The sequence below is a fragment of the Salvelinus namaycush genome, chromosome 9 (assembly GCF_016432855.1).
Source record: "Salvelinus namaycush isolate Seneca chromosome 9, SaNama_1.0, whole genome shotgun sequence".
Classification (NCBI taxonomy): domain Eukaryota; kingdom Metazoa; phylum Chordata; class Actinopteri; order Salmoniformes; family Salmonidae; genus Salvelinus; species Salvelinus namaycush.
The window spans coordinates 32,204,720-32,222,902 of record NC_052315.1 but is presented as its reverse complement, the minus strand read 5'-3'; the positions used below and the strand labels follow the sequence as shown (position 1 = coordinate 32,222,902).

Genomic DNA, 18,183 nt, shown 5'->3' with positions numbered 1-18,183 from the left:
AATACTCTCATACCTCAACTGTGTGGCCAACTGCTGCCGTCGCCATGTATAATAGAGGAATTACATTCTGGTGTACAAAGTGGTTAGTTACTATATGGCATAATGACAATTTAGGGCTCTATTCAGTCTGGATCGCTGAAGCATTAGATTGCGCGCTGGACATTTTAAGGTCGTTTCCGATTGAGCCGACATATGCAGTGTTTACCGTGAATGTAGTCTCCACTAATGCTGGAACGTTGCCTTTAAATTTAATTGACGCTGTAATGCTGAACTTCCACGAGACAGATTGAATAGAGCCCTTGATGTTGCTGTATGTAGATGGCTACTTCCTGCTTTAAGAAACAAGATGAGAGAGCACACACAGTCCTTCAGTGTAAGAGAGGATCCAGTTTTATTTCAGTTTGGAAGCAGTGCCATACAACCCTTTATGGTACCAGATATTAGAAAAGGCCTTATATCAGATGACTGGAGAGTATTAAGACTACACCGATCCCAACCAGGATGATTAGAAACAGATTGTAGATTTGCGATACTGTGAACAAAGTACACTACCGGTATACAAATGATGGAACCTCTAGGTACTGGAAGATTATATGGAACATCAGAGTAAGCTCTGCTACAAATGGATGCACTTGTATTATTTTCATGGAGAAAAGTGTCAACCAAGACTTGAGTGCTTTCCATTTCACCTGCCTCATATCATGACCCCTGCTTCCTGAAAAGGTAGTCGTACAATACAACACAGTTGAGACAGAATGCTCCGACTTCTTCAAAATCCTATTGTGTGATCACATCTCTATAGGTGAGTATATCAAATTATCCCAGGCCGTTGTGTTCATTTCCTGTAAAATGATTTAATGTCCTTGTTATGAATGATCATATCACTGATTTAAAGTTCAGGGCAGCAATGTGAACAGACGGAGTCCACCATAGATTCCATAAGTTTGATAGTGCTTTCGTAAAACAACGCAAGAAAATAAAACATCTATTTTATTTAGGGGAAAAAATACAAAAAGTGAAAGTAAAAAAGCAACCCTTACGTTCACACTCTTTAAAGGCATTTTTCAATCTTTCAAGGCATCGCTTATAGCTTTCAACTTGAACAAGGCTTTTGAACTGTACACATAGTGAACGGACAAACAAAAACGCTATCTCGCTACCCATCACTTACACTTGCTTAGCACCCTTTAAAAAGAGCCCAAAAGGCAACGGACACCCAGAGTCTCCAAAAGATTCAAAATGAATCAACAGTATCGGATAATCTTCATCATCATCAATTCTCAAACACAGAAGCTGCCTGCTTCTACAATTAAAACGTAACAGATTACAACAGACACAAAAGGCAAATGGATTTTACTTTCTATTCTTTTGAGAGAATTTTTCTTTTTAGTTGTGTGATGACCTGCCCCTAAGGCTTCTGTCTGAGGCAGGTGTGCATACACAGCAACCCATTTAAGTGTGTATGTGTATATACATACATACATACATACACACACATATATGTATATACATCCATACACACACACACACGTGTATACATTTAACACGCTCTAGTTTAAGAATATGCGAAAAAAGAAAAAAACGTGTCCAAGCTTGTGGTTCTGCTCTGCGTTGCTGTGGGGGTTATTATGAGGTTGCGCCGGGTGTGGGGTTGACATTCTGTGTGGAGAGCTGAGGAGCGACCTCAATGATTCGTGGTTTATCGATAATGCGGGCGGTACGGTTGCCCTTCTCCACGATGCCGATGATCCAGGCCTGGTGGCCCTCGCCGTATTTAGGAGATTTGATCTCAGCGCAGAAACGAGCTGCCTGCTCCCTGGGAAGACAGATCAACAGACCCCCTACATGTAGAGAGAGAGAGGTGGGTGATGATTATGTGTGTGAAAGACAGGCAAGAGACAACAGACCGACAAAAACGACCAGACACACACCTGATGTCTCAGGGCAGGTTCCGTGCATGAGTCCGAACATATTCCCGCAGGCCTTGGACACAGCTGCCATCTTGGCGAGCACGGGGAGGTTGTGGATGACGAACGACACCTCGCTACGCTGTTGCCGTGCCAATGTCTGGGCGTGGCCCAGGATCCCGAAGCCAGTGATGTCAGTGGCAGCGTGAGCATTGAAGGTGTGCATCAGACCAGCGGCTGTAGAGAGAAAAACAACAACATCAATATTTAAATCACATTGGTCCAAACAATGGTAGAAGACAGGAGAGGAGAAGTAAGAGAAAGAAGGGAGGGAGCACAACTTGAGGACATGTACTTGGTCTGTCGAGTCAGGTGTGTGTTTTTAAGACAAATTAAAGCTAACTAATCGTATCAAATGGACAGTATATATCACGCTTCATTGTCCTTCATGAGGAAAAGTCCAGCCTCAGTATTTTACACACGTGTGCGTGTGTACCTGTCCTGTTGAGCCGGGCCATGTTCATCATGGCTTCCTGATAGGCCAGCTCTACATCCTCCTGAGTCACCACTAGCTTGATCTTATTCCACTTGTCAGGCTGAAGGACAGACAGAGACACACACACAAACAATATATACAGTACAAGTCAAAAGTTGACACACCTACTCATTCAAGGGTTTTCCTTTATTTTTACTATTTTCTACATTATAGAATAGTGAAGACATCAACACTATAAAATAACACATATTGAATCATATAGTAACCAAAAAAAGTGGTAAATCAAAATATATTTCAAATTCTTCAAAGTAGCCAACCTTTGCCTTGATGACAGCTTTGCACACTCTTGGCATTCTCTAAACCAGCTTCATGAGGAATGATTTTCCAACAGTCTTGAAGGAGTTTGCACATATGCTGAGCACTTGTAGGCTGCTTTTCCTTCACTCTGCGGTCCAACTCATCCCAACCCATCTCAATTGGGTTGAGGTCGGGTGATTGTGGAGGCCAGGTCATCTGATGCAGCACTCCATCACTCTCCTTCTTGGTCAAATAGCCCTTACACATCCTGGAGGTGTGTTTGGGGTCATTGTCCTGTTGAAAAACAAATGATAGTGGGACTAAGCACAAACCAGATGGGATGGCGTATCGCTGCCGTATGCTGTGGTAGCCATGCTGGTTAAATGTGCCTTGAATTCTAAATAAATCACTGACAGTGTCACCAGCAAAGCACCCCCTCACCATCACACCTCCTCCTCCATGCTTCATAGTGGGAACCACATGCAGAGATCATCCGTTCACCTACTGTGCGTTTCACAAAGACACAGCGGTTGGAACTAAAAATCTCAAATTCGGACTGATCAGACCAAAGGACAGATTTCCACCGGTCTAATATCCATTGCTTGTGTTTCTTGGCTGAAGCAAGTCTCTTATTATTATTGGTGTCCTTTAGTAGTGGTTTCTTTACAGCAATTCGACCATGAAGGCCTGATTCACGCAGTCTCCTCTGAACAGTTGATGTTGAGATGTGTCTGTTACTTGAACTCGGTGAAGAATTCATTTGGGCTGCAATCTGAGGTGCAGTTAAGTCTAATGAACTTATCCTCTGCAGCGGGGCTAACTCTGGGTCTTCCTTTCCTATGGCGGTCCTCATGAGAGCCAATTTCATCATAGCGCTTGCTGGTTTTTGCAACTGCACTTGAAGAAATTTTCCGGATTCACTGACCTTCATGTCTTAAAGTAATGATGGAATGTCGTTTCTCTTCGCTTATTTTAGCTGTTCTTGTCATAATATGGACTTTACCAAATAGGGCTATCTTCTGTATACCACCCCTACCTTGTCAAAACACAACTGATTGGCTCAAATGCATTAAGAAGGAAAGAAGTTCCACAAATGAACAAGGCACACCTGTTAACTGAAATGGATTCCAGGTGACTTCCTCATGAAGCTGGTTGAGAGAATGCCAAGAGTGTGTAAATCTGTCATCTAGGCAAAGTGTGGATACTTTGAAGAAACAATTTTGATTTGTTTAAGACTTTTTTGGTTACTACATGATTCCATATGTGTTATTACATAATTTTGATGTCTTCACTATTATTCTACAATGTAGAAAATTGTACAAATAAAGAATTACCCTTGAATGAGTAAGTGTCCAAACTTATGACTGGTACTGTACATACATACACAGTGCATTCGGAAAGTATTCAGACCCCTTGACTTTATCTACATTTTGTTACGTTACAGCTTTTTCTAAAATGTATTTTTTTTTATAGATAAAAAATAAATCCTCATCAATCTACACACAATACCCATTAATCAAAAAGCAATAAAAGGTTTTTATAATTTTTGTAAATGTATTAAAATTTAAAAAACTGAAATAATACATTTACATAAGTATTCAGACCATTTACTCTTCTTGGGTAGACCGCTACAAAGTCGGCACACCTGTTCATGGGGAGTTTCTCCCAATCCTCTCTGCAGACATTATCAAGCTGTCAGGTTGGATGGGGAGCGTTGCTGCACATCTATTTTCAGGTCTCTCCAGAGATGTTCGATTGGGTTCAAGTCCGGATCACTCAAGGACATTGAGAAACGTGTCCCGAAGCCACTCTTGCATTGTCTTGGCTGTGTGCTTAGGGTCGTTGTCCTGTTGGAAGGTGAACCTTCGCCCCAGTCTGAGGTCCTGAGCAGGTTTTCATCAAGTAGCTCTCTGTACTTTGCTCCATTCATCTTTGCCTGGATCCTGACTACCGGTAGTCTCCCAGTTCCTACCGCTGAAAAACATCCGCACAGGATGAGGCTTCCACAACCATGCTTCACTGTAGGGATGGTGCCAGGTTTCCTCCAGATGGGACGTTTGCATTCAGGCCAAAGAGTTCAATCTTGGTTTCATCAGACCAGAGAATCTTGTTTCTCATGGTCTGAGAGTCTTTAGGTGCCTTTTAGCAAACTTCAAGCAGGCTGTCGTGTGCCTTTTACTGAGGAGTGACTTCCGTCTGGCCACTCTACCTTAAAGGCGTGATTGGTGGAGTGCTGCAGAGATGGTTGTCCTTCTGGAAGGTTCTCCCATCTTCACAGAGGAACTCTGGAGCTCTGTCAGAGTGACCATTGGGTTCTTGATCACCTCCCTGACCAAGGCCCTTCTGCCCCGATTGCTCAGTTTGACCAGGCGGCCAGCTCTAGAAAGAGTCTTGGTGGTTCCAATCTTCTTCCATTTAAGAATGATGGAGGCCACTGTGTACTTGGGGACCTTCAATGCTGCAGAAATATTTTGGTACACTTCCCCAGATCTGTGCCTCGACACAATCCTGTCTGAGCTCTACGGACAATTCCTTTGACCTCATGGCTTGGTTTTTGCTCTGACATGCACTGTCAACTGTGGGACCTTATATAGACAGTTGTGTGCATTTACAAATCATGTCCAATCAATTGAATTTACCACAGGTGGACTCCATTCAAGTTGTAGAAACATCTCAAGGATGATAAATGGAAACAGGACGCACCTGAGCTCAATTTCGAGTCTCATAGCGAAGGGTCTGAATACTCATGTAAATAAGACATAATACATTTGCAAAACATTTTTTTTTTTTTTAGATTTGTTGTTATGGGGTATTGTGGGTAGATTTTTCAATTCAATTTTAGAATAAGGCTGTAACGTAACAAAATGTGGAAAAAGTAAAGGGGTCTGAATACTTTCCGAAGGCACTGTATACATACACACGACATTAGACCACTTTGAATGAATGAAAACCACCGATAAAGCTTTACTGTACTGTAGAGGTTGATATTTTCTAACAAATACAGACACCTTGTCTGTTGACATTTTAGTGTTGAAGTTACAATATAGGCTATTAACTCAAATGAAAGGTGGTTTGTGTGTTGACACTTACGATGTCCAGCCACTGGTGTACAGCCACAGCCACCTGAGTCCCCAGAGGCTTGGTGAGCACCAACACATCTCCTGGCACTGCGTTATCTGGCCTGGGGGACAGCAGAGAAGACATCAACATGATCAATTCTGATATCATGACTATGACAACGCAAAATACAGCTCACATGAACAAACTAGCAATAGTTCAGAGGCTTAAACAGAGAACAAGAACGAGACAGAGAGAGCAACCAAGAGGGGGCAAGAGATGGACAAGAGGGTAGCTGTCTATGAGAGCGTTCTTACATGATGAACTCATTGGGTTGACAGACGGTGGTGGCCACACCCCCCAGGACCACCCAGGGGTTAAGCACCGTCTGTCCCCCCGTCACAGACGTGCCTGCTTCCTCTGACGCGTCTTTGAAACCCTGGATGATCAGAGGCATCACCTTGTCCCGCTCCTGACAGGGGCATAGAGAAAGGAGAGGGACAATTTAGTGGCTGGGTGCTACCCATTGGTGGTGGTGGGTGTGTGTGTGTGTGTCAATGCAATTTACCTTTTCTGACAGTTTGTTACTGATCCCCAGTAGCATCAGCATGTTGTCACATTCCGTCACTCCCATGGCATACAGGTCACTTAGAACGTTGGCACATGCAATTCGCCCCTACAGACAGTTATCAAGAAGGCATTATTGACATGATTTAGAAACACTACATGACCAAAAGTAGGTGGAGAACTGCTCGTCGAACGTCTCATTCCAAAATCATGGGCATTTATATGGAGTTGGTTCTCCCCTTTGCTGCTATAACAGCGTCTACTCTTCTGGGAAGGCTTTCCACTAGATGGTGGAACATTGCTGCGGGGACTTGCTTCCCATTCAGCCACAAGAGCATTAGTGAGGTCGGGCGATAAGGCGTGGCTCACAGTCTGCGTTCCAATTAATCCCAAAGGTGTTCAATGGTGTTTAGGTCTGAGGTCAGGGCTCTGTGCAGGCCATTCAAGTTCGTCCACACCGATCTCGACAAACCATTTCTGTATGGACCTCACTTTGTGCATCGGGGCATTGTCATGCTGAAACAGGAAAGGGCCTTCCCCAAACTGTTGCCACAAAGTTGGAAGCACAGAATCGTCTAGAATGCTGTAGCGTTAAGATTTCCCTTTACTGAAACAAAGGGGCCTAGCCCGAACCATGAAAAACAGCCCCAGACCATTATTCCTCCTCCACCAAACTTTACAGTTGGCACTATGCATTGGAGCAGGTAGCGTTCTCCTGGCATCCACCAAACCCAGATTTGTCTGTCAGACTGCTAGATGGTGATACATCACTCCAGAGAACGCGTTTCCACTGCTCCAGAGTCCAATATCGGCGAGCTTTACACCACTCCAGCCGACGGTCTTGGAAACTGATCTCAGGAAGCTCCCGACGAACAGTTATTGTCCTGACGTTGCTTGCAGAGGCAGTTTGGAACTCGTTAGTGAGTGTTGCAACTGAGGACAGATTAATTTTACGCGCTTCATCACTAGGCGGCCCCATTCTGTGAGCATGTGAGGCCTACCACTCTGTTGTAACTGCACTTACAGTTGACCGGGGCAACTCTAGCAGCGCAGAAATTTGACAAACTGACTTGTTGGAATGTTGGCATCCTATCATTCACGTCGAAAGTCACTGAGCTCTTCAGTAAGGCCATTCTACTACCAATGTTTGTCTATGAAGATTGCACGGCTGTGTGTTCCATTTTATACACCTGTCGGGAACGGTGTGGCCGAAATAGCCAAATCCACTAATTTGAAGGGGTGTCCACATACTTTTGTATATACAGTGAGGGAAAAAAGTATTTGATCCCCTGCTGATTTTGTACGTTTGCCCAATGACAAAGAAATGATCAGTCTATAATTTTAATGGTAGGTTTATTTGAACAGTGAGAGACAGAATATCAACAAAAAAATCCAGAAAAACGCATGTCAAAAATGTTATGAATTGATTTGCATTTTAATGAGGGAAATAAGTATTTGACCCCTCTGCAAAACATGACTTACTACTTGGTGGCAAAACCCTTGTTGGCAATCACAGAGGTCAGACGTTTCTTGTAGTTGGCCACCAGGTTTGCACACATCTCAGGAGGGATTTTGTCCCACTCCTCTTTGCAGATCTTCTTCAAGTCATTAAGGTTTCGAGGCTGACGTTTGGCAACTCGAACCTTCAGCTCCCTCCACAGATTTTCTATGGGATTAAGGTCTGGATACTGGCTAGGCCACTCCAGGACCTTAATGTGCTTCTTCTTGAGCCACTCCTTTGTTGCCTTGGCCGTGTGTTTTGGGTCATTGTCATGCTGGAATACCCATCCACGACCCATTTTCAATACCCTGGCTGAGGGAAGGAGGTTTTCACCCAAGATTTGACGGTACATGGCCCCGTCCATCGTCCCTTTGATGCGGTGAAGTTGTCCTGTCCCTTTAGCAGAAAAACACCCCCAAAGCATAATGTTTCCACCTCCATGTTTGACGGTGGGGATGGTTTCTTGGGGTCATAGGCAGCATTCCTCCTCCTCCAAACACGGCAAGTTGGGTTGATGCCAAAGAACTCCATTTTGGTCTCATCTGACCACAACACGTTCACCCAGTTGTCCTCTGAATCATTCAGATGTTCATTGGCAATCTTCAGACGGGCATGTATATGTGCTTTCTTGAGCAGGGGGACCTTGCGGGCGCTGCAGGATTTCAGTCCTTCACGGCATAGTGTGTTACCAATTGTTTTCTTGATGACTATGGTCCCAGCTGCCTTGAGATCATTGACAAGATCCTCCTGTGTAGTTCTGGGCTGATTCCTCACCGTTCTCATGATCATTGCAACTTCACGAGGTGAGATCTTGCATGGAGCCCCAGGCTGAGGGAGATTGACAGGTCTTTTGTGTTTCTTCCATTTGCGAATAATCACAGAAACTGTTGTCACCTTCTCACCAAGCTGCTTGGCGATGGTCTTGTAGCCCATTCCAGCCTTGTGTAGGTCTACAATCTTGTCCCTGACATCCTTGGAGAGCTCTTTGGTCTTGGCCATGGTGGAGAGTTTGGAATCTGATTGATTGATTGCTTCTGTGGACAGGTATCTTTTATACAGGTAAGAAACTGAGATTATGAGCACTCCCTTTAAGAGTGTGCTCCTAATCTCCGTTCGTTACCTGTATGAAAGACACCTGGGAGCCAGAAATCTTTTTGATTGAGAGGGGGTCAAATACTTATTTCCCTCATTAAAATGCAAATCAATTTATAACATTTTTGACATGCATTTTTCTGGATATTTTTGTTGTTATTCTGTCTCTCACTGTTCAAATAAACCTACCATTAAAATTATAGACTGATAATTTCTTTGTCAGTGGGCAAACGTACAAAATCAGCAGGGGATCAAATACTTTTTTCCCTCACTGTATAGTGTATGAATGAAGATAACACATACTCCGCTCAAGGTGAAAGACTCCTGTCCAAAGCTCTCCGTAACTATTCAATCTACAGTGCATTCGGAAAGTATTCAGACCACTTGACTTTTTCCCACATTTTGTGGAATTAAATAAAAAATGTTCCTCATCAGTCAACACATACTACCATCTACCCCATAATGACAAAGCAAAAAAAGGTTTTTAGAAATGTTTGCAAAAAAATGTATATATATATACTTATTTACATAAGTATTCAGACCCTATGAGACTCAAAATTGAGCTCAGGTGCATCCTGTTTCCATTGAAATGTTTCTAAAACTTGATTGGAGTCCACCTGTGGAACATTCAATTGATTGGACATGATTTGGAAAGGCACACACCTGTCTACATAAAAGTCTCACAGTTGACAGTGCATGTCAGAGCAAAAACCAAGCCATGAGGTCAAAGGAATTGTCTGCAGAGCTCCAAGACAGGATTGTGCTGAGGCACAGATCTGGGGAAGGGTAGAACTGGCCGCCCGGCAAACTGAGCAATCGTGGCAGAAGGGCCTTGGTCAGGGAGGTGACCAAGAACCCAGTGATCACTGATAGAGCTTCAGAGTTCCTCTGTGTAGATGGGAGAACCTTCCAGCAGGACAACCATCTCTACAGCACTCCACCAATCAGGCCTTTACGGTAGAGTTGCCAGACAGAAGCCACTCCTCAGTAAAAGGCACATGACAGCCCGCTTGGAGTTTGCCAAAAGGCACCTAAAGGACTCTCAGACCATGAGAAACAAGATTCTCTGGTCTGATGAAACCAAGATTGAACTCTTCGGCCTGAATGCCAAGCGTCACCTCTGGAGAAAACCTGGCACCATTGCTACGGTGAAGTATGGTGGTGGCAGCATCATGCTGTGGGGATGTTTTCAGCGGCAGGGACTGGGATACTAGTCAGGATCGAGGGCAAGATGAATGAAGCAAAGTACAGAGAGATCCTTGATGAAAACCTGCTCCAGAGTGCTCAGGACCTCAGACTGGGGTGAAGGTTAATCTACCAACAGGACAACAACCTTAAGCACACAGCCAAGACAACGCAGGAGTGACTGAATGTCTGAGTGGCCCAGTCAGAGCCCAGACTTGAACCAGATCGAACCTCTCTGGAGAGACCTGAAAATAGCTGTGCAGCGACGCTCCCCATCCAACCTGACAGAGCTTGAGAGGCTCTGCAGAGAAGAATGGGAGAAACTCCCCAAATACAGCTGTGCCAACCTTCTAGCGTCATACCCAAGAGGACCTGAGGCTGTAATCACTGCCAAAGGTGCTTCAACAAAGTACTGAGTAAAGGCTCTGCATACTTATATAAATGTGATATTTCCCATTTTTCATTTTTAATACATTTGTCTAAAAACCCTGTGTTTGCTTCGTCATTATGGGGTATTGTGTGTAGATTGAGGGGGGAAACGATTTAATCAATTTTAGAAAAAGGCTGTAACGTAACAAAATGTGGAAAAAGTCAAGAGGTCTGAATAACTTTCAGAATTCACTGTATATGATATTCACAGGACCTAAAGCATGTGGTATAGCTGAAAACAGTAACACAAAGAGTGGTACATAATGAAAACATACCATCATGTAGGGGTCGTCCACTATGGGGTAGATGTAGTCTGTCGTCTGGACGAGAGAAAGGCCCCCGTGTCGGAGGGGGATGACACAGGTGTCCATACCAATGCCTGCATAGAACAGTTATTATTAAACTGTAAAAGTTATATAAAGAATGGATGTGATTAAAGTGCATATGTGTATGTGTTCATACCAAGTCTGGGCATGACAGCCCCAAGGAACTGTTCATCCTCCTGATAGTGGTTCTCCTGCAGGGCTTCTAGAAGCTTCTGTAGCACATCCTGGGGCACCTAGGGAATAACAAGCAGATTACCTTAGAAGTACAAGTCAAGCATAATCGTAATCATCCTAATGTTAACATTTGTAGTGCTTCTCACACTCATCACAGTTTACATTGTATAGTTATGAACATAATGTAAATGTCTGCTCATTGCTCCCAAACATTATTTAATATTGAAGCTAGGGATACAGCAAATAATATTTGTAAGCAGCAAAGACTGAGTGGACATTAACATTCTATTTAATGCCATTATACCAGTAGGCAGTCTTAGATGTCGCCTAATAACTCTCTCTTTACAGCGCTAGGGGTGTAGAAAAACCCACCTTGCAGCCCGTTCCTTTGAGCTCAGTGAAGCGTGTGAGTCTGAAGCTCTTGTCTAGCTCGTAGCTCTCTGGGTTAAACGACTCTCTGACCGACATGGCTGGAAACACTTTGGGATCTCAGTCAATAACCTGAGGTGGACAGAAGAGCGGGAAAAGGGAAGAGTGGGATGAGAAACATGTCTGGAGTAACGCTGGACATTCACCACTGACTACACTTCTACTCTGTTCAACCAAATCAGCATCTAGGGTCAGGATACAGTGACTAAAGATAACGGAACAGAGAAGGGCTGAGAGATGAGTGAAGGAGAGAGGGTGTAAAACATGAAATATCCAGTTGTTGTGTAACTACGACTAAACTGAAAAGGTACAGGTATAGCGGATGCTGACATCTGGTTAAAATGTATCCTCGGGTATCAATAGTGTTGAAGAATGTTGATGAATGATTGACTACGTTATATTGCTATTTATGGAGATTAGGTTATAACTCCAAAATGTCCAAAGTGAGAACTTGCAAATACCTAATACAACTAAAACTGCCTGTTAATTTATGTATATTTTAGTGGCTGAATCAGTTGATTCATGTTTTTAAGTTGTTGCAAAATCCTATCTAAAATCAATCATAAATGAATTACTCAAAATACATTTGAGGGAAAAAATTAACTGCTTAGAACTGTCAGAGATGTTTAAAGTAGGAGAAATCCATCTAGACAGATTGTTTCAAAGTCAGTATTACTAAATCTTATTTGATTGTTCTAGTGAGCTGCCTACCAGGGATGTAGTGCTGCCATAGGGCTGCATGGGGAGCACAGGCCGAGCCGCAATTTGAGAATACAAAAGCTGGTAAAAATATTTCTGGAAATGTATTCTGATCAATTCTATTTAATTACCACTCAAATTCCATGAATATTATAGTAAATGAATATGTAGGCTATAGTAGCCTATAGGTAGGTAAATGGTGTTTTTTTCCCCCTGCCTTCCCTCTCTCTGGCGTGTGTGCAGAAGCCAGTCGGTCGGAGGTTTGACCACTTTGTGTGGGCCAAATCCAACTTAACAAGAACCGCCACAGACAGAAAACTCTACCAGGGGTTGCTAAAACAGCTGTCCTCAAAACAGGTTGTTATGGACTTCGGGATCATGTACGATGCACTTGAACTCCTTAGCTTACAGAAACGTACCACCCCTATTCCATATGCAAAACAAATGGATCCACCCCATGAATCATCAAACTAACAAGATCTAGGAACCAAATTCACTGTGCCTGCCTTAATGTTCATAAAACTCCACGGACCCCTCTTGAGTAGTGGAACCCAGAACGATGTGTGACCACTTGGTTAAGGTGCAGTCCTTTCACCACCACGATTCAAAGGACACTGAAATCGCTTAAAATAACCCTCAACAAGATATGTTGCCCATGCTAATAGTCCTACTCATCACTTATTATTATTACAAATAGAAGATGATCAGTTCTCACAATGGTGATTGTTTAGTAATCAAAGCTGAATCAATGCCTCGCAAGCTCACAATTATGAATTAGTATGTTACATAACAGAACTGAAAATAATAGTAGGGCCTATATACTGTAGCTTAATAGGCCTATTATATGTTACACCAAAAACACCTCAGTCATTTCTTATCTGAAGCTGAAAAGTCATTTTTTTCCCCTCGTGGCCAAAACTAGGCAGGATATAGGCCTATGTTTTGATTGAAACAATATAGGCCTACAAGAAAGGCTAATAGTTTGTTAACACCATCTGCTTTAATTCATGTAAGAAACAGTAATTCAAGAAGATCAAAATATATATTCCCATGAAACTTATTGAGATCAAATGGATTGGCATGCAGTTTGGAGTGTCCACTGGTAAAACGTGAAGATTTAACATTCACAATTGACAGTGTTGGCCTATATTGAAACGAGGTATGCCAAACTTGGTGTTATGGGTATTAAAAATATTAAAAATCTCTGACAATATGTGTGGGCATAGGAAGACGTTACATTTGGAGGATGCATTTTATGCATAGGCCTGTTCTACAATGATTTTAAATAGGCTACATCTGTTGGTACAAACTTTAATTGAGAAATGATGACATCATTTAAAAAAATGTTTCGCTCCCTCCCCTAAAAAAGATAGCACTACATCACTGTTTACAAACACATTTATGGACATAGAATCAGACCTCTCATGTCATTTCTTTGATAAATAAAACAGAAATAGAATACATTCTATGAAACAAAATCCCAGCAGCAGGCTAGGACTAGGAGCAAACTTTCCCTGTGTGATCGAGCCTTTATTTCATCATGGCTCTGGCTAAATTGTTGCGCTCAGGGCCTAGTTTCAAACGGTTTAACAGGGGCGTTTTGGAGGCTCCTGAAACAGTGCGAGGAGGATGTGAAGTTGGGCTAGTGTGCGCCAGCTCCAGTTAAATCATGCACCAGTCATTTGCAGCCAACTTTCAACTTCAGCAGTCAAAAGTTAGAAATATTAACTATCTACAGACAGTAAAACATTATGTTAACAATAATTCGGTGGGCTAGCTGCAAGACAGGAAAAGCCCACCGATTTGAACAAACCTGCCTGAGAGCTAACGTTTGCTAATCAAAGAGTTAGCTATCAATCAAGTGTGACTGATTGGGCCTCATACAGGATTTAAAAAGCGTACAAAATAGTACTGTATTCATCATTTCAGTTATCGAAACCAGAACAATAAGGAGCATTTTATGGTTCGAAGTAAGCGGGAGGCGCAGTGGATAAAAATGTCGGCGGTGGAAAAAATTAACCCCTTCGTGTCCAACGTCATGCAAGACGTGCAACAACAGACTTTGTAACAATAAAATAGCGCCATACATGCAACTTGCACACAGTTTGTCATCATATGCTGCCTACGATATATTTAAAGTACCCCCCCTTGCATTTACAGGGCTGAAGCGGAGGTATATTCCTATAACATTTCCCCTTTAATTGCTCTCACCAGTTTATCCTTACCGGTTTTGCTTTAGCTTCGGGTCTCCCGATACAAGAGAAGGGACGGTACCAGAATGCATTTGGAGTAAATCGGGTGCCTCTGAAGATAGCCTGACGAAAAATACATTCCTTTTTATTTCTTGTTTTACAACAGAATATTACATTTATTCGGCGTTGGGAGGTGCATAAAATAAATAGATGTACATGCGTCAGATTATATCGCAACGTGAGGAAAGTAATCACAACTGGGGATTTTTTTCGATTAAGCACGAGCAAAAATACTATTTTGTCTGTCGCACGAGATCACAAAGGGTCCTTCACAAGGAGACTGGCGATTTACCTTCCCTTTAAAGAACCGCAGAGTCTGGCAATAAAAAGTCAACAATGGATTGTACCTTTAATTTAGTATTTTCCCTCCAATGTGATCCCTCACATCAGTAGTATTACATATGTTGTAATCTAGTTTATAGTATTCACAGTAGAAACAGTGCATGCATAATGGTATATGATTGTACATTCAATGTTAAATGACCTCTGAATGCCAGTATATGTTCAGTAGGCTATCGGTTTTTATAAAACGTGTCATTAGTGTGGTTTTAACCATGTGGGAAGACACTGATAACTTTGCAAATGAATGACTGAATGAATGATTTGCATTAATCGACTTGCTAAATGTAATTTAAATGACGTCTTACAATTATACTCCTAATATGTCAGCACAAAGGCATTGATGCATCTGGAACTACTGAATGGTGCTGATATGACGGTTAAGCAATGGGAACATAAACTATAATTTATAGTAGAAAATTCATAATGTCTAGGGGCACGTTCGAGTGGATCATTTTTGTAAAGTCGGTGACCATCTTTCAAAGTGTATTGCATTATGGGGTTAAAAATGTCCGACTAGCGCCTACATGTGGACTGTATGAACTTTACAAAAATCATGTGATCAAAGGCCATTTAAGGTTTTAGTCGTGTTCCCCGGTTTAGACGTTGCATACCACGTCAACCGACTGTGCAGTTGGGCACAATATTGCTATAATATATGATGTGGTTAGCTGATACGTAACATATTGTTTTAAGATCTGATAGGCGTCAGCAACGTCTGAGCAGCGTCTGATCAGAGGAATGGAACTTTTGACTACAGTCGACTGCAAGTTTCTGCAGTTGTTACCAACTACATCCTGCAGCCATCGCCTGCATTGTGGGAGACTATTGCCAACCACGCGCATTAGTGACCAAAGACATGACTGAAACAGGAAACAACTTTGCCGTGATTCCTGTATACAGTGGATATGTACAAAGGAATGAGATATTTGATGCTCTCTCACTGATTGATTGTACAATGTACACACATATGATTTCAGTTTGTGAGTGTGTGATGTAAGGGTTGGAGCCATGTTTATTTCGACATTACAAAGAAAAAAAATTATAAACAAATGCAACACTGCAATGTGAGCCTTGCTGTTGGAAAACTACATTATTGTCCGAGTTTCGGATGTCGCAGATACACCTTCCCCGACTTCCTTCCGCAACTTTTGTCTACAGTCAGTTGCTTTCGCCTTACCACTCAAACGCACCCAAGATGTTTCCACCTGTCTGTGGTATGGAGAGGAGGCTTTTGATTTGTTCCAACAGAACCAGAATGGTGTTGGGCTCCTGGCAAACACTAGATGGAGAAAATCACTGTTTTAAAAATGTTTCAACTTTTGATGATGTCATCGGGTAGAACTTTTTAACTTTGTATTTTCACATATGTATACACTGGTATGGTGCTGGAGGTAATGAAAATTAGGTTGGAAAGTGGTGTAATTGCCCTTTAACGCGAACCCTAATTTCACCCCAACACCGTGTACTTGCTCATTATCAGTTCTGACAATCTCACTTGAACTCTTGTTCATAATTCTAGCACGATACTGACATAATCAAAGGAGCTATCAATTACAGTGTTTGCTCTCAAAGCAGCACTCATCATCAACTAAAACACAGTACCATCAGATCATATTTAGTTTAATATGTATTATACACAGTCAACTGTACATGTACACAAAGGAGCCTTACATGAAGGTGTTGGCAGGTGGCACAGTGAACACAAATAAAAACAGTACTGTCCTATTGGTCACATTAATAACATAAATGGCACTGAGGTGCATAGTGAGTGGCAGGTTAGAATGCCATTAAGACAACACATTACAGTCTACATGGTATACAAAACCAGAACTATTTTAAAAGGCGCAATCCGTACATTTGAGGTTCATAAGTTCAAAGATGTCACCTGGAAGAGATGTTGTTTTTATTTTGTAGGACTGAGGGACTTTACAAGTGCAAAACAAAGAGTTACCAGGAAGTTATCCACCTTTGTTTTCAGATAAACAGTCATAAAGAGACAACAACCCTGCTGAAAAAAAACAGCATAGACCAGCACAGACTGGTGACCAGCCGTTGTGTTTTCGCTGGTGACCAGCAGGGTTGGGGTCAATTCCAATTGTATTTCAAATTCAATTCTCGAATTCAAGCAGGAAGTAGAGAATTTACTTGGAATTGCAGCAATCTTCAAACAACTTCATTTGATTTAAATTAGAATTTAGATTGTCTGAATTGGAATTGAACATGAACCATCCTTGGAATGGAATTGGATTGGATTTAGACTGTCGTAATATGAATTGAATTGGAATTGAAGAACAAAACCATCCTTGGAATGGAATTGGAATTGGAAAATAAAAACATCCCAATGAATGGAATTGGAATTTTAAAAATGGTCAAACTTGAATTGTATTATAATTGTGCAAATTCCATTTACTGGCGTTAATGAATTTAGCACACTGGGATATATGCAAATGTGGGCAAATATCTGCATATACCCCAGAGTGCCAGTTAGTGAACATTGGAATTATCACCCGTGAGTCACCGTGACTGTGTTAGCTAGTGACAGAAACATGGTTTTGCATTTAATTCTTATCAAACCAGTAGTTTCACCAAGTGAGTGCCTAAGTGAATATAGTGTCCTTAAAATGTTACCCTTCATGACAACACATTACATACTGTATCATAAGGCTATACCTCAACAGCCTAGTTTTACCCCAACACAGTGGTCTGAAACTCCTGGTTTGCAGGCCACAACAAGCATGTCACATTATGCTGGCTTGCAAAGTGATATGTAATTCCTATTGCAATCCAGACAGTCAAGATATTCAGCAATTGGAATTTGCAACCAGCATTTAGAATGACTGTCAAGGTAGGGAGAATTGGACAAAGGAGACTACCTAAACCAGAGATGGGCAACTTTGTTTGGGTTGGGGCCACAAAAAATCTGAACTCATCATGAGGGGCCCACAGTGGCTCGCGGGTCTGCGTAACCACATCCATACCCACATATGCAGTCAGAGCCGGCCCTAACATTTTAGTGTCGTCGCTGGACAGGAGAAAAAAAAAACTGAAGTTAATTTCCCGATTTTCTTTTTTGCCACTCTACATATTTTTCCATTGGGCGTATAGAAGATTTTACAATTTTACAGGTAATTTCCTGCAAATCTTCACATTTTTCCATAGGGTGGAGAGAAATGTTTGCAGTTTTTAATATGATATCTGAGGGAGAGTGACTAACAAAATCATGTAATTCAACCATGATAACTAAGTTTAGATAGCTGGCTAGACTAATTTAGCAGTCTAAAAAAAAAATGTTGACATGGGCTAATTGAGTGACTGTCAGTAACCACATTTCCATCCAGTTTTAATGTGGGTAAAGTCATACCTTATAAAAAAGGAATCACGTCAGCTGTGATGGAAACAGGTAGTTTCAGTACAATTTTATAAATGCTGA

At 42.0% G+C, this 18,183-nt stretch overlaps 1 protein-coding gene across 3 annotated transcripts; it reads right to left on the bottom strand.

Moving 5' to 3' along the window:
• Positions 1 to 376: 376 nt before the first annotated feature.
• On the bottom strand, positions 377 to 14,464 carry sephs1 (selenophosphate synthetase 1). 3 transcript variants are annotated; one of them, XM_039001313.1, is made up of 10 exons: positions 14,385 to 14,464; positions 11,404 to 11,532; positions 10,994 to 11,090; positions 10,807 to 10,910; positions 6,326 to 6,433; positions 6,075 to 6,229; positions 5,791 to 5,881; positions 2,404 to 2,503; positions 1,932 to 2,144; positions 377 to 1,841 (listed from the first exon to the last, which is right to left on the bottom strand). In XM_039001313.1, exons 2-10 carry the CDS (start codon positions 11,497 to 11,499, stop codon positions 1,627 to 1,629), a joined length of 1,179 nt encoding a protein of 392 aa, XP_038857241.1. In that variant the 5' UTR covers positions 11,500 to 11,532; positions 14,385 to 14,464; the 3' UTR covers positions 377 to 1,626. The 3 variants fall into 3 exon arrangements, with proteins under 3 accessions (XP_038857241.1, XP_038857242.1, XP_038857243.1); XM_039001314.1 differs by having other exon boundaries at positions 14,371 to 14,411; XM_039001315.1 differs by lacking the exon at positions 14,385 to 14,464 and adding an exon at positions 13,973 to 14,142.
• Positions 14,465 to 18,183: the final 3,719 nt, after the last annotated feature.